At 38.4% G+C, this 22138-nt stretch overlaps 1 protein-coding gene across 1 annotated transcript in view; it reads left to right on the top strand.

Moving 5' to 3' along the window:
* Positions 1-22138, top strand: part of RNF38 (ring finger protein 38) — a gene marked incomplete at its 5' end in the record, with an annotated part of 110286 nt that overhangs the window by 73128 nt on the left and 15020 nt on the right. The window contains 4 exons of the mRNA XM_081102927.1: positions 6539-6732; positions 12750-12963; positions 20186-20353; positions 21832-22002. Coding sequence (XP_080959053.1) covers positions 6539-6732; positions 12750-12963; positions 20186-20353; positions 21832-22002 — 747 coding nt within the window. The remainder of the gene's footprint in view (positions 1-6538; positions 6733-12749; positions 12964-20185; positions 20354-21831; positions 22003-22138) is intronic.

Genomic DNA, 22138 nt, shown 5'->3' with positions numbered 1-22138 from the left:
TTCAAGCTGCCTGGCTGCTGGCCGCCATCTTGGCTGACAGTTAATTTGCATATCTCACTGATTAGCCAATGGGAAGGGAAGCGGTCGTACGCCAATTACCATGTTTCTCTCTTATTAGTGTAGATGTGTGTGTGTTTTAAATGTTTTTTTTTCTTTCCATAGCATTTAGCATTTAGTAGTCTCTGATTAGCTTTTTTTGGAATCATGGAATGCATTCTATGTCTCCAGGGCTGTTTTCACTTTTTTGTTGTTAATCTGAGGATATTTTTTCCATTGATTTTTTTTTTTTTTTTTTTTTTTTAGGAAGAGTGGAAGGGGGGAAAGGGAGGGGTAGAGTGAGAGCGACAGAGAGAGACACATCAGTGTGAGAGAGATACTGATTGGTTGCCTCTGTGCACTCAACTGGAGCCAGGGATTGAACCTGCAACCCAGGTATGTGCCCTTGACTAGGAATTGAACATACAACCCTCTGGTGCTCGGGTCGGTGCTCTAACCATTTAGCATATAGGCCAAGGCTGTTTTCACTTTTGGTGTATGGAATGATGCTTCAACCAACAAAGCCACCTGGCTAGGGCTGTTTTCACTTTTAATGATGATTTGGTATTAATAGAGGTATAGCCCTAGCCGGTTTGGCTCAGTGGATAGAGCGTCGGCCTGTGGACTGAAGGGTCCTGGGTTCGATTCCAGTGAAGGGCACATGCCCTGGTTGCGGGCTCCATCCCTAATATGGGGTATGTAGGAGGCAGCCAATCAATGATTCTCTCTCATCATTCATGTTTCTATCTCTCTCACCCTCTCCCTCTCTGAAATCAATAAAAATATATTTTAAAAAAGAAGAGATATAATCCTATACTCATTTTATCAGGTGCTAAATAAATACTAAGTATTTAGCTAGTTTTCTTCTGTCCTTCCTCACGTTCTTCCTTCATCCCCCTCTTCCCCTCCCTTGATCCCTAAACCTGCACCTGAATTCTCTACTGTAATATCGCTACAGTACTCTACCAGTATAGTATTTGTACCTGGTTTGAATCAACATCTTAGGGATTTATCAACATTTGGTACTTTCAAAAGTCAGCCACTGGCACAGAATCAACAGAGAGAGGCAGGAACTTCTGAGAATTCAAAACCGTTTCTGTCATGGTGAATTTATTCTTAGGGACTTTCCCTAAGAGAGTCCCTTATCTCTTAGTTTAGTGATTCTCAAAGAGTAGTCCCAGGCCATTAGTAGCAAATATTACCTGGGATCATGTTAGAAATGCAAATTATTGGGCCAATTCAAATTTTCTGAATCAGACTGGGGAGTGGGCCCAACAATCTGGCATTTTTTTGACCCATACAAAAGTTTAAGAACCACTGGCTTAGGTCAGCAATTTTCAGTCTTTTTCATCTCATGCCACATAAACTAATTACTAAAATTCTGTGGCACAAAATATATATATATTGGCCAAATATGACAAAAAAATAGGTATAATTTTGATTCATTCACACCAGATAGCTATTGTGTTGTTTGTTTGTTTTTTTTTGTTTTTTTAAGTTCTAGCAGGGGAGCTACTTATATATACCCTTGGTCGAAAACTGGTCCTCTTCTCTGGGGGAAAGGTCATCCTCTTCAATGGAACATGCAGCTCCAGGAGGGGCACACATGGATTGGTGAAGGAGTAGGGGGAAACCCGTGTAACCAGTGAATCAACCCTGGTGATCAATGGGTGACAGATGTCGCAGCCAGATTGTCCTCACATCTGGCTGTTGTCATTTTTTAATTTGACAATCTAAAGGAAAAGAGGTCAGGTATTGCACCTTTTAAAAATTCTAGTGCCACACTAGTTGAAAATTGCTGGCTTAGGTAAGTTGGGAGTATCCCTTTAAATTCTGCTTTGCTTTTACTTCTGTCAAGCATCCTTTTGGTAACCTAGTTCTGGACCAGTTGTATATTAATTTCTAAGTTTAGAGGTTCATAGATAACATGGGCAGTGAAAAATTTGAACCCCAAACTTGGTGTGACAAGCTAACCTGTGGTTTGAATTCTTAGAGGAGTAATACTTCTTCCAATTACCAATCCAAACTGAGTAGACATCTCTGTTGTTATGGACTCTCTATTACCAGTGAGCTGACTTTTTCTAGTCTTCTCTTTTGTTGAAAGTATTGGAAAGTTTGGCTGTGCAGGGGTCTTAATGATAAGACCTTATCCTCTGTCCTCCCTGGGAACATCAAAAAACAAACCTGGTTGTCAGTTATCCTCTTTCTTTCTGGTCCTTAGTAATTTCCTCTTTTTTTTTCTGAGTTCAGCAGTGCATTTAAAAAGTATTTTTTGTTGTGTTAAGCCATTATTTCTAGATATTTATATTGGGATTTTCACATTTAGTCCATGATTTTGTCACAGAAGTCTTTATATCATATCAAAGTTTACAATGTTGCTATTTTTTTAAATTTATATATTGATTGATTTTTAGAGAGAGAGAGAAAAAAAAACACATTGATTTATTGTTTCACTTATTTATGCATTCATTGGTTGATTCTTGTATGTGCCCTAACCGGGCATTGAACCTACAACCATTCTAACCAACTCAGCTAGCTGGTTAGGGCTGTTTTGTTCTCTAACTATAATAGTGATATTTCTTGCCTTGTCCTCAGTTAATTATAATAATTGAAAACCATTAGACATCCTTTATAGTATTAGGAATATCTATATAGTTGTTGCAGAACCAGGTAGCATGTTTGGCCCATGGAGGAGGAGATGGAATTTTCAAACTATTCAAGTCAAAGAATGCTTTAGGTGACAGAATGGTATGGATTTGTTTTTCCTAGACACTCGGATTGCCTTTTATGTTTCTTCTGGCAAGAGATCCATGTGCTTACATTTTATTAAGAACTTTCAAGTTCTTACTGTTTTTGATATCCACATTATTTAGGGTAGTTTTCTGAGAGTCCTCTGACTTCTTGTTCTAATTTGGAATTACTACATTTTGGACCTGCCATCATCCTGTAATTTCTTTTCACTTCTGTTTATTGGGTCCTTTATCTATACTAATAAAAGGGTAAAATGCTAATTAGACCAGATAGACCGGACGTATTACGGACGTCCTTCCTGACAAAAGCTGGGGCCCGGGCGAAGCTGCCGGGGTCCCGGGTGCCTGCCCAGGCGAAGCCGCCTGGGTCCCCGGTGCCTGTGACCGGCCAGAGGGAGGAAAGCCCAGGTCCTGGTGCAGGGGCCGAGGCAGAGGCGGTTAGGGGTGACCAGGCAGGCAGGCAGGCAGGCGAGCAGTTAGGAGCCAGCAGTCCCAGATTGCAAGAGGGATGTCTGACTGCTGGTTTAGGCCCTATCCCTGCAGGATCCCTGCGGGATCGGGCCTAAACCAGCAGTTCGACATACCCTGAGGGGTCCTGGATTGTGAGAGGGTGCAGGCCTGGCTGAGGGACCCCCCCCCCCCCGGCCCCCCACACGGATTTTGTGCAACAGGCCTCTAGTTTGTATATATTTCCTCACGTGAAAGAGAAGAGCTTGCTCACTCACATAAAATCAATCAAGTAAATTCCTCTGAACAGATATGTGAGAAGCAACTTCTTTTTCTTTTAATTTAATCTTTATTGTTGAAAGTATTACAGATGTCGTCCCCCCTATTGACCCCTTCTACCCCCCTCCCCAAGGCCTTCACCACCTTATTTTCTGTCTCCATGGGTTCTGCATCTATGCATACAAGTTCTTTGGTTGATCTCTTCCCACCCACCTATCCTCCCCTTCCCTCTTGAGATTTCATAGTCTGATTCATGCTTCTGACTCTGGATCTATTTTGTTCATCAGTTTATTTTGTTCATTAGATAACACATATGAGTGAGATCTTGTGATACTTGTCTTTCTCTGACTGGCTTATTTCCCTTAGCATAATACTCTCCAGATCTCCAACAACTTTATTTTTTAAATCCTCACTCGAAGATAAGTTTTTCATTGATTCTAGGGAGAGAGAGAGAGAGAGAGAGAGAGAGAGAGAGAGAGAGAGAGAGAGAGGAAGAGAGAAAGAAACATTGATTGATTGCCTTTCATAGGCACTCCAACCAGGAAATGAACCCACAACCTGGATAGGTACCCTAACTGGGAATTGAATCTGAGCCCTGAGGATGACACTGTAACCAATTGAGCCACACAGGCCATGGCGTGAGAAGCAACTTTGAATCTGGCAAGGTCATTGTTTTTGCCTTCACACTAGATTAATAGTTTGATTGGAGTATAAAACTCTATCATTTTCCCTCAGAGCATTTTTAGCTTTTGTTTTCTGTGGGAAGTCTAATGCTAATCTAATTCTTGTTTCTTTGTAGGTTACTCCCTCTTTCCTTTGTTGGAAACTGAGGATTTTTTGGTAAAGTGTTGCTCATTCTTAAAAAAAAAAAAAATTGTTGCTCATTCTGACATTTTTTAAAAAAATTAAAATATCTAAATTTCAGTGGTTATTTTTTAAGTTTTAAGATGATCAGAACATAACTGAAGTTCTTACTAAAATCAAGGGGTCAAAACAAGTATACTTGTAATAGCACTATTAAATCTAGGGAGAAAGGCTTAGTGTGGCAAAAAGTTACAAAGAGTATATGGTTCTGAAAACTATTTTGTTTTAGTTACAATGACAAATTTGAAATAATATTCTTAAACATAGAAGGAAAATTATGTGGTTTTTGGAAATACCTCTGTTAAAATATTTGGAATGATAAAAAATAATCACTTAGCAGTTTGCTTCTTTCCTAATAGTTTAGTCAGTTCTGTTTTATGTTATCTCTTAAAATCTAATGTTGTAGTAAGTAGCACCATATACTTACTGATTTTTTTGCTAGCAACAGGTACCAATTATTTTACAATCAAAAGTGCTGTATTACCCAAATAATTAGAAGTGGCCAAGAGTAGATTGAAGTTAGGAGAGGTTCTTTTAGGAACACAGCCTTAATCAGACTCTGAGTTCATTTGTAATTTTGACAGTTTTGGTGAGGTTCAATTGGGAAATTGAGTTGTGTGGGGGGAGTTAATTCAGTGAAGTGATCCATACCAATTTTATAGCTAGTAAGCAATGCTATGATTCTTGAAAACTTGAAACTATGTGCCAGCATGTAACATATATAAGTTTTGAATCATCCATTCTCATGATCTATCTGAAACTCCATGTCTTTCCAAAAATGCTGTGACATTCTAGTTAAGAAGTGATAATCTAGATCAGCAATTTTTCATTGTTTTTCATCTCATGACATACAGAACCTACTTACTGAAATTCTGTGGCACACCAAAAAATACATATTTTGCTGATTTAATCCAAAAGTATAATTTTGATTTATTTGCACCGGACAGCTATTGTTGTATTGGTTGTTGTCATTTTTTAAATTTGACAGTCTAAAGGAAGGAAAGGTCAGTGCCCCGACTAAATATCCAGGTAATGCATGTTTTAAAAATCATTGCGGCACACTGGTGGAAAATTGCTGATTTAGATCTGTTGACTATTTCTTTTTATCTGTTTTATATAAGCCTTATTTTATCCAAGTAACTTTTATTAAAGAAAATAAATGTAACAACAGAAATAAGGATGCTGAGGAGTGTGGTTTAGAATCAAGTCAAGGGCCTACTTAAATTATACCCCCTCCTAAATTGATCTCTCAGCTACAAATTGATTCCTAAAAGAGCAACTGTTAACTGATGGGAGAGCATAATGGAGTTTCTCAGTTGAATGGCGATTTTAACCCTTTGAATGCCAACCAATATCCTAGGAACTATGCTAAAATTGCCAAGGCATTTTTGCTGATTTTACAGCAGTTTAGAAAAAAAATTATGGATCGCAAGTAAATGAAGTTACATACTCAATATCCTTTTTTTTTCATATTCAATATCTTCCACAAAATCGTCATCTTCACAGCAAGAATTGACATATTTAGCAATATCACCATCACTAATAAAAGCAGACTTAGAACTGGACACTGCAGGAAGAACACGATAGTGCTCCTGGCACTTTTGGCAAAGGACAGGAGGAGCGCGATTGCGCTCCCCGGCACTCAAGGGGTTAAAGAGTTGATTAAATACCATACAATTGCTTATTCCCTATTGTGTACCTTGTATGTTGTTATTTGATGAATTTTATGATTATTTTTAAGAAACAGAGCTTACTTTTCATTTGATATTACTTACTGTTTATCTCTCTCCTCCTCTGTCCCCCAGAATCTTTTTCTTTAAAGGTATTTAATTTTAGTTAATAGTGTATTTTTCCCCTCCTCTACACGTGAGTATAAATATATTTCAGCAGTTCTCAACCTGTGGGTCGCGACCATCGGAAAACACATATAGCATATCAGATATTTACATTATGATTCATAACAGTAGCAAAATTACAGTTATGAAGTAGCAACGAAAATAATTTTATGGTTGAGGGTCACCACAACATGAAGAACTATATTAAAAGGTTGCGGCATTAGGAAGGTTGAGAACCACTGATATATTTAAATATCTATGCATACACAGTAATTTAAAATCCTTAAAAGGTCTTATTTGGATGATTGATTTTCGTTGCATTGGCAGAGTGAAGATAGTCCAAGTCCCAAGAGACAGCGCCTCTCTCATTCAGTCTTTGATTATACATCAGCATCACCAGCTCCCTCACCACCAATGCGACCATGGGAGATGACATCAAATAGGCAGCCCCCTTCAGTTCGACCAAGTCAACATCACTTCTCAGGGGAACGATGCAACACACCTGCCCGCAACAGAAGAAGGTTAGTTGATTACAATTCATTTCTTAAATTATCTTCCATTGGTAAATTTGTGTGCTTTTTTCTGTAGGCATTTTATAAACACATCAACACATATGTACTTGTACACTCAAACATGAAAAATGATTTATAAGTTTAGACTTCTACATTAGATTGTGAGAATTTATTTAGCTTGTGGTCAACAGAAAAAGAAATTGAAAGAGGCTAAAGTGATTTTCCTAAAATCAATTCATAACATTATATATTAATTCAATTACCTTATGATTATTGAAGACTTTTTGCAGGCCGGCCTATAATCCTGAATATGGAAAAATGCATTTTATCATTCACAATAGGAAGAAGATTGAGGAGACCCTAGAAATGAGCTACCTCTTCTCCACTCTGTTGCTATTTCTTCTGTATCTTCCAAGGCAATTGGGAGCATAATTGGTTTTCTTACAAAAGTGTGGACTCTTTCTATGAAGAGTGACTCTTTCTAAGAATGTTTAGTTCAACTCTCAGTCCTCTCTTTCATGGGATTTGTTTGGCCTTTGCCTTTCCTTTCTAGGGGAATACATTTCTTCCTGAGTTTCTTCCTCTTTTGTTGTTGTCTAAGGTCATACGTTTCTTCTTCCAGTGAAATAGTACATCTTTAGGGTGGGACAACTGTTTTCATCTTCCATTTGTTGGTAACCTAAGAAATATTGTTAAATCTTGAGTTAGGAAGACTTTATGGATGGAATGTTTGTATCTCTTCAAAAGCCTAGGAATGCAATTGCTAGATCATAGGAAATGCTCTGGACTAGAAAGGGCGTGTCAGACGTGCCTGTTTCTACATGATAGTAGGAGCTAGCTCTGGGTTCTCAAATTGAAGAAAAGTATCATGCTCTACATTCATGGTAATACAAAGGAGGGGTGCGGGGAGCACTTACCTAGAAAACCAGCTACCCATAAGCCTCTATTCTACCCGGCAGTGTGTTACTCTCCTTAGTCCATTCTCCCTTTAATACTTCATTGTAGGCTAGCTATAAGCTTAGCTGCCAGATTTTCTTCCAGAAGCAGGCTGTGCAAGTAGATGCAATATTCAACAATAGTCTAGCATAATTTAAACTACAAAGATGAACACACAGAAAGGAAATTACTAAACATTTGAGGAAAACCCAACTTGAAAGAAGAGCACTGAACTCAATAAAACAAAAAACTTGAAGAAACGGAATGAACAAAATAGACTTAGAATAAGTGGAATATGAGAGAGATGCAAGAGCAGATTCATTTTTTAAAAATAATTTTATATATATTTTATTGATTCTTTACAGAGAGGAAGGGAGAGGGATAGAGAGTTAGAAACATTGATGAGAGAGAAACATCGATTCAGCTGCCTCCTGTACACCCGCTACTGGGGATGTGCCCACAACCAAGGTACATGCCCTTGACCGGAATCGAACCTGGGACCCTTGAGTCCACAAGCCAACACTCTATCCATTGAGCCAAACCGGTTAGGGTGAGCAGATTGATTTTATAAAAATCAACTAAAATTCTTATTGGTAAAATTAAAAACTCAATAAATGGACAAAAAAAGTGTCTTCATTTATGGAATATCAAGTGGAGGAATCTTCCTAGACTGTAGTGTAAAAGGGCAAAATGGAAAATGTGGGAAAGAAAGTTTTTATATAGCCCTAGCTGGTGTGGCTCCGTTGGTTGGAGTGTCGTCCCATGCACCAAAGGGTGTCAGGTTCGATTCCTGATCAGAGCACATACCTGGGTGGCAGGTTTGATCCCCAGTCAGGATGTGTGCGAGAGGCAACTAATCTCTCCCTTTCCCTCTCCCACCATCTCCTTCCCGCCTCCCCCCTCCTCTCTCTGCTTTCTTCTCTCCCTCCCTCCTTCCTCTTTCCTCCCTCTGTCTAAAAATCAGTGAGCATATACTTGGGTGAGGATTGAAAAAAAATTAAGGGTAAAATACTAGAAGAATAGAACTAGAATGTATAGCTTCCACACAATGAAACAGATAACAGCATACATAGAAAATTTAGTCCAACAGAAGGCAGGAGGAAACAGCTTTGCACTATTTACAAGTGATAAACCTAAAACAAAATGACAAAGTAAGTATCTATCACCATTGTAAAGTCAACTGAAAGAAATATTTGTCCATCTTTCATCACTATTTCTCATTTCTAAATTTTTCTCATCGTTCTTTCTAAATGTTCTATCACAAAGACGCACAGAGATTTAATGAGAGGAATACAGGAAAGATAGGAACCAAAATCGTAAAGGGACTTACATGTCAGAATGAGGACTTGGATATTAATTTGTGTTTGGTTTGAGCGTTATTGAAATTATTTTAGAGTAGGGAAGTGAGAGTAAGAGCAAGTGATAACAAAATGAATCTAAAAGGGGGCTCTTAAAGTGCATAGGCAGGTTGAGATTTTTATCAGGAGATGAGTGATGTGAGCATATAGAATATATATTAAGAATATATAGAATATAAAGCTTTCACATCTTAACATCAAATAAAGACTTAAAGATGATGCTATATCATAATTTAATTGAAAAAATTTTTCTTCTTTTTTTGTGATACATAAAACAGTCCTTTAAAATATTTTTGCAGGTAGCACCCATCTAGTTGCTATATGGCAGTGGTTCCCAGACTTATTTGGCCTACCGCCCCCTTTCCAGAAAAAATATTACCCAGCGCCCCCTGGAAATTAATTTTTTAAAAAATTTTAATAGCAATTAAACAGAAAGATACATGTATTAATGTTTCTACCTTTTTCGTAAAATATAAAGAAAGGTGTAAATTAGAAACATTGAAGTTTGAAATTATGAAACTATTTATTGAACTCAGAATAGAAAGGTAATACAAAAAAAGTTAAAACAAATGCACCTGTGGCCATCACCGCCCCCCTGGATCGCTGCAGCGCCCACCAGGGGGCGGTAGCGCCCACTTTGGGAATCACTGCTATATGGGATACTTGCTGCTGTATTCAGAATTACATAATTAAAGCCAATTAGCTCTTCAAAGCCTATATAATAAAAGGCAAATTATCCCCTCGACCAGGAGTTCGACCAAGGGGTGGGGCCAACAGCCCCTCCCCCTGATGGGGCTGGCCAGCCAGACCCCACCCATGCATGAATTTGTGCACCAGGCCTCTAGTAAGTAATTAAAATAAAATACTGGTATAAAGATATGTGCAAAATACATGAATTACTATGCATGGGTAAAATTTCTTGTTATGTTCTCTTAGAGACTAGAAACAGTTGGTATGACTCCCATGTAGCAGTGAGCACACCTGGCTTCAAAATATCAGCCACTCTGCAATTAAAGATTCCAAGGCTCTTTGGAGCCCTGGTTAATTCCAGAACTGGTGTAGGGAAAATATAAGATAAACCACAGCATATTGTGGTGTCAGATATTAAGGAAGTGCTCAAAAGGATAAGGACATAGTGAAAGGTCACAGGAACTGAACTTGAAAGTGCTCCCATTGGATAAAGTTGAAAAAATTTGAACAACAAAATAAAACAGTAGTGTATATTATAACCAAAACTAGAGGCCCGATGCATGAAGATTCGTGCAAGAATGGGCCTTCCCCTGGCTGCAGGCACTGCCTTCGCTCCAGCCTAGAGCCGCCTTTCCGCCTTCCCATGCTGCCCAGAGGCCCAGAGTGGCTGGGGCAGTGCGGAACCCGCCTCTGGCTGCTCGGTGCCTGTGTGTGCAAATTAACCTACCATCTTTGTTGGGTTAATTTGCATACTCGCTCCTGATTGGCTGGTGGGCATTGAAAAGCTGCAGTCAATTTGCATCTTTCTCTTTTATTAGTGTAGATAATAAAATAAATATCCATGAGCACATGATTTTAAATAACAGTAAACAAATATATGGGAAAGATGTGGCAGCTGTTCCTTAAAGAATTCCAATTAATACATGTAGAAGAAATAAGGGGACTAGAAAATCACTATTAGAATACCGTAATGATTGTTGACCATTCATTCATACATGTAAAATTATTGACAAACTTTCAGTAGAAGCAGATTAGTAGTTACAAAGGAAGAATGGTTTTGTAGGGGGTGTTGGCAGACACCAAGTTAGCCAAGTGGTCAATGATATATAAATATATACCAGTGATACATACTGATGTACTATGCTCCTTACTATGATGTATTGAAAGAGCATGTCACCTCTGTATCCTGTCCAGTAATGCATAACCTCAAGCAGATCATGAGAAAACATCAGACAAACCCAAGTTGAGGAACATTCTAAAGAGTAAATGTCTGTGTCTTCAGAGGTTTCAAGGTCATGAAAGATAAAGAAAGACTGAGAAAATGTGACAGATTGGAGAAATTAAGTTAGGAAACATGAAAACTATATGCAATAATAAGATCCTGCCTTGGATTTCAAAACAGTGATCAGGGCCATTGGTGGATAAACTGATAAAATCTCAATACATCTTGTTCATTAATTGATGGTGTGATGCTGAGGTTTCTTTCTTTTGATGATTTTTCTAAGCTAATGGAAGATACTAGCATGAAGGAATGCTGGTTGAGGGTTTTGCGAAACTATATTAAAATTATCTCAGAAAAAACATTTTAAAAGTGAGTTTAAGGTGGATGGCATCTTAAATTCAATGAAGTACAATATATAGGTTTTGAAGGGAAAATGCAAAAAAAGAGATATGCTAATAAAAATGAAAGAAGCAATTCATGTAGCAATAGCCTGGGGGATGGTATCAAGAGCACTATTGAGTTAATGCCACAAAGCAGTGTCCTTTGTTTACTCTAAGATTGAGCAGTTGGGAGTGAGAGGAAACAAATTTAGAGGTGCAAAGTGGGACAATTGAGAGAGAGGTGACCTGACATCAATAAAGATTGCTGAGATGGCTGTGCAGCTGTGTCTATGAGGGGGTTGTTTAGCCTTTGTTACCGATACTGAGTACATTATAATGAGACCTGCTGCTTTTTCAAGTTGCATTGGTGCTGAGCCATTGTAAAAAGCAGTTGAAATAAATTGTGGAATTATAGGAAAATAGAAAATGAAAGTCTAGTCAAAAAACTTGTTAAATTTGTGTTAAACTATGTAGATGACTAATGCATGGAGAGTAAAAGTGATTTCCTTCAATAGTCAGATTCTAACTGAAAATCCTGTGTATTAATGGACTATTTATCTGACACTATCTCCCAATCATTTCCATTCTCAGCATTTACTCAATTTTGTTATATTTGTAGTTGTCAATAAATGTTCTTTAGTTATTTCATGAATTTTCTACTTATTTTAAAAATTATCATTTTGGGCATATAGGAAATATATCTTTCTGTATGTTTTAGACAAATGTAAAAGTTCCCATTAGGCATATGTGAAATGAATACTGACAAAGGTATATGCAGATTAAATTTTATTATATAATGCTTATAAAATAAAGGGAGAAAAATAATAGGTTAAAACCATATGAAATTGCTGATATTTGATAATTTTTGTCTATAAACGAGCAATTTCATGCAATTAAAAAAGTGACAGTAGTTAGCTATTGATTTCTAAATACTTTCAGAGTTGAATACCAATTTTATTTTCATTATTTTAAAAATATATACATTGCAATGTATATGTAATATAATGTAATAAGCTGATGGATGCTAGAAGGGAAGGGAATAAAATAGAGGGCAAAAAAAAGGTAAAGGAGAATAAGAAATACAAATTTCCAGTTTTAAAGTCAGATCACGGGAATGTAATGTATGGCAACCGGGAATATAATCAAGAGTATTGTGATAACCTTGTATGTTATCAAATGGTTACTATAAACTTATAGTAATAATTTCTTTAAGTATTTAAATGTTGAATAACTGTTGTGCACCTGAAATAAGATAACATTGTATATTAATATATTTTAATTTAAAAACATTTTATTTACATTGTAAGTTTTTATATTATTTAATACTCAAGTTTACCTTAGCATAAATTACCGATGGATTTTTAAAAGAGGCAATACAGAATCCTGATATATCGCATCATTCAACATTATAATGACCTTTTTTATATTTGCTGTTAACAGTCCTCCTGTCAGACGCCAGAGAGGAAGAAGGGATCGACTGTCTCGACATAATTCCATTAGTCAAGATGAAAATTATCACCATCTCCCTTATGCACAGCAGCAAGCAATAGAGGAACCTCGAGCCTTCCACCCTCCGAATGTATCCCCTCGTCTGTTACACCCTGCTGCTCATCCACCCCAGCAGAATGCAGTAATGGTTGACATACATGATCAGGTATAATGACATAATGTCCAAGAAATACAGATGCTAAAAGTTGGTGGCAGTTTATTGAACTTATTTGTATTTTATTGTAAATTTATTTTAATTTTATCTAAAACAGTTTTACCTAATAAGCAATTTTAGACAAGTTTATTATATATAACTAGAGGCCCGATGCACAAAAATTTGTGCACTCGGGGGGAGGGAGGGGTCCCTCAGCCCAGCCTGTGCCCTCTCGCAGTCTGGGACCCCTCAGGGGTTGACTGCCTGCTGGCTTAGGCCCACTCCAGGCCTAAACTGCAGTTGGACATCCTTAGTGCTGCTGAGGAGGCAGGAGAGGCTCCCACCACCACCGCTGTACTGGCAGCCATCAGCCTGGCTTGTGGCTGAGCAGAGCTCCTCCCATGTGAGAGCGCCCTGACCACGAGAGGGCAGCTTCTGCATTGAGCGTCTGCCCCCTGGTGGTCAGTGTGTGTTGTAGTGATCAGGCATTCCCAGTCCTCCTGCTGTTGGGGTCAGTTTGCATATTACCCGTTTACTATATAGGATAGAGGCCTGGTGCATGGGTGGGGGCCGGCTGGTTTGCCCTGAAGGGTGTCCCGGATTAGGATGGGGGTCCTGCTTGGGTACCTGGCCAGCTTGGATGAGGGGCTGATGGCTGTTTGCAGCTGGTCACACCCGCTTCAGGGTGGGGGTCCCCACTGGGGTGCCTGGCCAGTCTGGGTGAGGGGCTGAGGGCTGTTTTCAGGCTGGTGGGCGACTGAAGCTCCCAGCCTCTCCTTTTTTCTTTTTCTTTTTTATTCTGGGATTTATTTACCTTCTATAGCTGTCACTGGAGCTGAGAGCCGGCTCCAGCGCTGAGGCCGTTGCCGGCTGGGTTTGTTTAGAGTCTACAATTGAAACTCTGTTGCCATCACTGGCTGCTCTAAGCTCTGAGGCCAAGCTGGCTGAAAGCAGGTACCTGGGGTTTGTTTAGGTTCTATGATTGCAACATTGTTGCATCTGGAGCTCAGAGCTGGGCTATGGCAGGCGGGGAACCTTGGCTTCCTCCATCACTGGAGCAAGCAAGCCTCATGTTCACTTCAGCTGCCTGGCTGCCGGCCGCCATTTTGGCTGGCAGTTAATTTGCATATCTCGCTGATTAGCCAATGGGAAGGGTAGCGAATTTACGGTTAATTACCATGTTTCTTTGTTATTAGATAGGATAATAAAAGTATAATATGCTAATTAGATTGGACGTCCTTCTGGAGGACCTTCTGGATGAAGCTGGGGCTGCAAGGGAAACCCAGGTCCCGGGCACCTGCTGGTGGCCGGAGGGAAGCCTGGGGTCCGAGTGCCTGAGGGAAGCCAGTGCCGGCAGCCAGGGGGAAGGAAGGCCTACTCTTGCATGAATTTCGTGCATTAGGCCTCTAGTCTATATATATAAAAGCCAAAGCAACCAGTTGACCATTTGATAGGTCAACCAGTAACTATAATGCACACTGACCATCAGCTAACCAACGGGCACCAGACGCAGGGCTCTTGGCTAGTGAGCCTACCTAGCAGCAGCGCCTGGCCCGGGCTCGGGCTCAGACTCCTCCCCAGCCACCAGCCACGGTCTAATCCCCGCAGACCACTCCAAGGGACCCCACCAGTTCCCAAATCCGTGCACCGGGCCTCTAGTTTTTTATATAAGGATTGAAATGTAAATTCTACATAGCTTCCCTTGGAAGAAAGTTGTACTTTTTTTTTTTTTTTTTTTAAATATATTTTATTGATTTTTTACAGAGAGGAAGGGAGAGAGATAGAGAGTTAGAAACATCGATGAGAGAGAAACATCGATCAGCTGCCTCCTGCACATCTCCCACTGGGGATGTGCCCGCAACCCAGGTATATGCCCTTGACCGGAATCGAACCTGGGACCTTTCAGTCCGCAAGCCGACGCTCTATCCACTGAGCCAAACCGGTTTCGGCGAAAGTTGTACTTTTAAAAATTAGGATCAAAATGCTTTGAAAAATTGATAAGGATGCCACACCTCTTGTGAGCTTGGTTAAGGAACAAAGGACAAGTGTAAAGAAGAGTAGGAATAATTAAAAGACATATATCCACACGTGGGAAACATTCAAAGAATTTTGTTCAGTTGTAAAATGAAAATAGCACCTATTTCATAAGGGATGTTGGGAGAATTATGAGTTAATTTATTTTGAGCACTTCAACTAGTACAAGTATATTATACTCAGGTGTAAGTGCTCAAGTATATTACTTCATTACTAACTATGATAATGAAATTCTATATATAACCCTGGGGGGGGGGGGGGGGGACAAAAAAAAACTTAAAGGAAGTTACCATTAAAAAGGCACAGTGACCAGATGGCTTCACAGCTATTTCTCAAATCTTCAAGAAACACTTATTTTAATAATATTTAAATGATTCCAGGCTTTTTTTTTTTAAGGTAATTTTTGTAATGATTTTATGAAGCCAGTATAATTCTAATACTAAAAGCAAATAAAAGTGGGAATCCCCTCAAAAAACTCTCAAATATATGACTTTCTCAACAGACCTTTAGAAAACACCATCTACCAATGTATCAAAAGAAAAATAACCTATGACCAAATAAGATTTATTCCCAAGTAAGAGAGGATCGTTTAATATGAAAGTATATTACATCAACAAATAAGAGAAGGAAAACCATACATGATTATATCAAAAGATGTTGAAAAGTCAGTTAAATAGTAATAAAAACTGGTAGTTGGCTCATTGACTGAAGGTCACAGGTTTGATTCTGGTCAAGGGCATGTACCTCTTACCTTGTACCTCAGTTGCAGGCTCAATCCTCGGCCCTGATGTGTGTCTCTCACATCAGTGTTTTTCTCTCTCTCTGTCTCCCTCCCTCCACTCTCTAAAAATCAGTGGAAAAAAATAACCTCAGGTGAGGATTAAAACAACAACAAAAATTTAATAAAAACTAGAATAAAATAAACTAAGGAAATTAAGTAAAACTAACAGCAAGTATCCTTATTGGTGAGAGATAAATTGGAAACTACAGAGATGCTTACTTTGTTCATTTTTATTTAATGTTATAGTAGAAGTTCTACCAAATGCAATAAGATAATGTACTAATTAATGGATATGAAAAATTGAAAGAAATAATTGTATCTTTCTCACCCTCATATAATTGTAGAAGAAAACAGATTCTACTTTAAAAGATTTTGATACAGTGCCTAAATACAAATTAAATGTACAGAAAGCAGGAACTTACATTGATCAACTGATGAGTAGATAAAACATGTTATATCCATAAATGACTATTACTCAAAAAATAATATAGTACTAATTCATGCTACACCATAGGTTAATGTTGAAAACCAGCTAAGTAAAAGAAGCCAGTCGTGAAAGGCCATAGATTGTAGAGTCCATTTATATGAAATGTCTGGAATAGGCAAATTCATAGAAATGGAAAGCAGGAATAAATAGTGATTGCTTATTATTAGTAGAAAAGTACAATAAATAATTTCTTCATACAATGGAATATAATATTACAAGGAATTAATCAGAATTCTGCCAGGAATGTGAGCAATATCTGCAAGATATGGAGCAAGAGAAGCAAAATTGAGGACAGTATTATGTCTCACTTTGTAAAGCATGACAAATATGCTTATGTTGGACTACATATGAACACAAAGAAAAATATGAAGTATATACTGGATTTAGGTTGTATGTACTAAAGTGAAGGGAATGAGAAGGTGGTTAAGTATGAAATCAAAGAAAAGGAGAAGACCACATTTCAGAAAAGATGAGATCTCATTTAAGACAAATTATGTGTTGGGTATATATATTGAGAAATGAAATATATATGTAAATATTAAAACAACCTAAGATGTCGAAAATCTAAACAGACCAATAGCTGTGGCAGGAATATATATATGTATATGTATATGTATATATATAAAAATAAAAGTCCAATATGCTAAGTGTCAAACCATTCAACCGGTAGCTATGACACACACAGACCGTCAGGGGCCAGACACTCAACACACAGGTATGGAAACATGGAAAAGACATAAATCTCGGGGGAAAGAGGATCGGGGCCTGTAGGGATTGGGCTAAATCCATGCATGAAAGCCTCCGACATCCCCCGAGGGGCCCCAGATTGCAAGAGGATGCAGGCCAGGCCGAGGGACCCCACCGGTGCACGAATTCATGCACCAGGTCTCTAAAGAAATAATAAAACTCCTGTCTTTAGAAATTACATCTGAATTGTCTAATCTCTAAAGAGCCAGCCAATACAGTAGGTCCTCAGGATATGTCACAGATCCATTCCCTAAGACGCAATGTAATGTGATTTTTGCCGTAAGTCGGAACCCACCTACATAAGCACCTACGTCACTCACATGGAGCACATACACAGCAATAATGAAGTGAAACAGTAAAAAAAAATTTAAAAGATAACAATTCCTGACCTTTACTTGTGGTAAATAAATAAAAAACATAAAGCACATATGTCGAAATGATGGAACTTTTTTTTAATATAAATATATGGGAGATGGTGATGTAACCATGAAATGATGTACGTCAACCTGAGGACTGTCTGTAATTTATTACATTCCAATTTAAAATATTCCAGATCATAGTAAAAGAAGGCTTCCAAGTATATTTAATGAAACTTGTATAACCTTAATAATGAAATCTCGTAGACAATACAACAAAACTATCAAACTAGTTTCCCTTTTGAATACAGCTGCAGATGTTTTAAATAATAAATCGTAGCTAGTGATATAAAAATCTATTAGAATTCTTGAAAGAATTAATGTTAGCGTTTATTCTGGAAATGCAGGATAAGTTCAACATTAGGAAGTCTTTCAAAGAGATTAATTCCAATATAACAGAAAAATACTTTGTTAAATGCAAAAAATATAAAATGTAGCTATCATCCTATATAATAAAAGCCTAATATGCTAAGTGCCTGGTCATCCGTTCAACCTATCAAAGCATAACATGCTAATGACGTGCTAAGGCTGCGCAACCGTTGGCTATGAAATGCACTAACCACCAGGGGGCAGACGCTTCGACCAGTAGGTTAGCTTGCTGCTGGGTTCCTGCTGATCAGGACTGAGACAGGCCGGACATGCCCTGGAGCCCTACCATGGTCCCCCCCGGCTGGCCAACCTCCTGCATCTCTCCCTGGCCCTGATCGTGCACTGGTGGGGTCCCTCGGCCTGGCCTGTGCCCTCTCGCAATTCAGGACCCCTTGGGGGATGTCAGTCGGTTTGGGTCCAATCCCGCAGGCCAGGCCGTGGGACCCCACTGGTGCACGAATTTGTGCACCGGGCCTCTAGTAATAAATAATTAATAAATAATAAACTACTTTGCTTACTACTGTAAACTTACTTTTTATGGAAACTACGAAAACTACACTTAAACGGCATTCAATATTAAATAGAACATCATGATAGAAAAATTTTTGTTTTTAAAAAGTTGGAACATTTTTTTCTTTATTGTTGAAAGTATTACAAATGTCCCTGTTTGTTTCTTAGTTTCCCATTGACATCCTGTACCCGCCCTTCCCAGGCCTTCACCACTCTATTGTCTGTGTTCATATCTATAATAATCTATAATAATAAAAGCATAATATGCTAATTAGACCAGATAGCCGAACGACCTTCCGGACGAAGCCACGGCTGCGAGGGCCTAGCCCCATGCGTGAATTTTGTGCATTGGGCATCTAGTATGCATATGACTTCCCTGGTTTTGTTTTTTTAAAGCATTTAGCAAAAGATAAAACATAGACTGGGGTTTTTGGGGGTTTTTTTACACATGACAAGCAATAGGTGCTTATTTCTTTCTCTTTTTTTTTAAATTAATTTTATTTTTTATTGAATTTATTGGGGTGACATTGATTCGCAAAACCATACAGGTTTCACGTGTACAACTCAATAAAACATCATCTGCACACTACATTGTGTGCCTACCACCCAGGGCAATACATTTATCCTTTTACCCAGTAATACCTCTGAAACAAATAAAAGCTACTAATATGTAAGGATTTATATACTGTATTCAATGACATTTTTTACAACTAAGAGGTCCAGTCGTGCACTGGTAGGGTCCCTAGCAGCTGCCGGCTGCTGGCCAGGTACTGCCACTGGCTGGGGCCTGCCTCCCTTCCCCCGGCCGGCCCGCCCCCTGGTCGAACTCCCAGAAGAACTCTGGTCGAGGGGACAGTTTGCATACTATGCTTCATTATATAGGATAGGATTATATTTGTATTGGCAAAAGAGTGAAAAGTAGAATGACCATTAGTATAGGAAAAATAGGATTGTGTTAAGTGAGTTTACTTGAAATATCTGGCTAGTATCAAATAGAATGATTGCATTTAACTCTGAAGAGATATATAGAATATTAATTGAAAAATAAGTTGCAAGGTAATGTCTCATTTCTATTAAGAAAACAAAAGCAAACATGACAATAATTTGTGGGTAATCGTGCTTGTATATGTTTGTATGCTTGTGGAGAAAGATGCAGAGTATATGTTATTAACATTGTTGTAGGACAGATAGTATGAGAATAAGACCAAAAGAGAAGGAAATGATTTAACTTTTTAAAAATACTATTCTTCAGCCCTAACCGGTTTGGCTCAGAGGATAGAACGTTAGCCTGCGGACGGAAGGGTCCCAGGTTCGATTCCGGTCAAGGGCATGTACCTTGGTTGCAGGCACATCCTCAGTAAGGGGTGTGCAGGAGGCAGCTGATCGATGTTTCTCTCTCATCAATGTTTCTAACTCTCTATCCCTCTCCCTTCCTCTCTGTAAAAAAATCAATAAAAAATATATATATATTTTAAAAAAATACTATTCTTTGTTGTTTCACTAGTTGCAATTAAACAAAACATTTTTTCCTGTTGTTTGTGGCCAGGTATTAGAAGGTGCAAGCAGTCATTTCCCCAGATTTTCTCTTTAGAAAAGTTTCAGCAGTGTAGAAGAGTTAATACAGCATTTCATTTATTTTCCTGGACTTTTCAGGATAGCTTCTTGGGAGAAGAGTTTAGTCCCAGTTCTGTGGGCATCATAAACTGCTTTTGAAACAGACAACTTTTCTATCCAATGACAAATAATAGTTTAGTTGAAACTGTTGAAAAAGTACATTATGAAAACTGTGCCCCTGAGAAGAATCAGTAAATGACCAGGTTTTGATTTTTAATAGTTGATGTTTTATTGAGACAGTTAAAATTCTAACAGTTTGCTTTTCTTTCCTAATAGCTCCATCAGGGCACCGTCCCTGTTTCTTATACAGTAACAACAGTGGCACCACATGGGATTCCGCTCTGCACAGGCCAGCACATCCCTGCATGCAGTACACAACAGGTCCCAGGATGCTCTGTGGTTTTCAGTGGACAGCACCTCCCTGTCTGTAGTGTGCCTCCTCCGGTAAGTCTGTGCACTCCTCTGTAGAATGGCTACGTGTGTTATGTAAGTAAACAAAACTTAAGAGACTGGCTTCTGTAGCTTTTCACTCCCAACTGAAAAAGGCTATTTTATTGCAATGGCTATCTCAATAGCTTTGTTATAGTAACAGTTTAATAAATTAGCTTTAAAATTTGGTATGTTTTTACATTAATTAAATTGTACATATTTGGATATCCTGAAGGTCAAAGCATGTTCCTTCATATATCAGCACAGTTTATAATTAAATCTTAATTTAGGTTAGCCTTGGATTATTAACATAGGATATCAAACTAGTTAGTAATAAAGTCTAGTTAGTGATCAGCAGTAATAGTCTCAGCACTTACTGGGTTTTGACAGGTACGTTGAATGCTTGGTCTTTTTATTCCTCACTATAGGAAGTCTGTGATAAAAATGGTATCCCGTTTTCTAGATGATGAAATGAAAATTACTTGCTTAATAGAGACAGTTAGTATGAGAGAACAGAGATTTCCACCCACTTCTTTCTGCCTCTTAAACTTAAACTTTATCTTTTAATCTACCAACCCCACCCCCACCCCTAGTCCAGCCTCCATATTTCACAAATGAGATTGCTGAAATCCAAGGGATTTAAATGACCCAAAGGGTCAATTATGTTTTCAAAGTAAAGTACTTCACTAAATATATTAATACAACCCTAAACCTTTGTTTGAATGTGAGATTAAAAGAAACACCTATATACAAATACCAACCCATTTTAACATTAATTTACCCAAGCTTGGTTTCTCAATCAATATTATGGAACCAGTGTGCTAAGTCAGCAGACTTAAAATATTGAGAGACCTTAAATCACTTAGTTGTGAATTGGGCACCTTAAATCTCTTAGTTGTGAATTTGGCTCCAATAAATAAAAAAAATCTTAGAAATAAAAAATTTCCAAAGAGAGCTTCTTGGAAAGCAGTATCTGCTGCATCTTAAAGTAGAGAGAGATTCCTCTGTTTTTCTCCCATTTCATACTTGTTAATAAGACTAAAGTAAAAGTTGGGTGTGTTGACTGATTTCTAAGAACTGTATAAAATACAGAATAATTACTAGTTACCAGTATTTTACTAATAGAGATAAACATACACTAGTATTTTATTACTGTAGGTCAGTGGTCGGCAAACTGTGGCTCGCGAGCCACATGCAGCTCTTTGGCCCCTTGAGTGTGGCTCTTCCACAAAATACCACGTGCAGGCGCGCATGTACAGTGCGATTGAAGTGGCCCATGCGCAGAAGTCAGTATTTTGTGGAAGAGCCACACTCAAGGGGCCAAACAGCCGCATGTGGCTCGCGAGCCACAGTTAGGCAACCACTGATATAGGTTATTAAAACATTTTGGGGGACGTGGCAATAACCTTTTTATCTCACTGTATAGAGTTTTGTTTTGTTTTTAATTATGTATTCTGATACCTTCAACAAGAAAATAACAATTTCTCTTACAGATGCTGCAAGCCTGTTCAGTTCAGCACTTACCAGTACCATATGCTGCATTCCCACCCCTTATTTCTAGTGATCCATTTCTTTTACATCCTCCTCACCTTTCTCCTCATCATCATCCTCATTTGCCACCACCAGGCCAGTTTGTCCCTTTCCAAACACAGCAATCACGATCGGTAGGTATTTCTACTTTTATGTCTTTAATATTCACAGGATGTTTAGACCTAAAAGGTAGATTAATTTAGTAGATGTAAATTGTTACCATTTAAAAATTATAACTTGGGCATTCTTCTGGTTCTTTTTTTCTTTATT

The sequence above is a fragment of the Myotis nattereri genome (assembly GCF_964212035.1).
Source record: "Myotis nattereri genome assembly, chromosome: 12".
NCBI lineage: Eukaryota > Metazoa > Chordata > Mammalia > Chiroptera > Vespertilionidae > Myotis > Myotis nattereri.
This window is presented reverse-complemented; position numbering and strand designations above follow the sequence as displayed.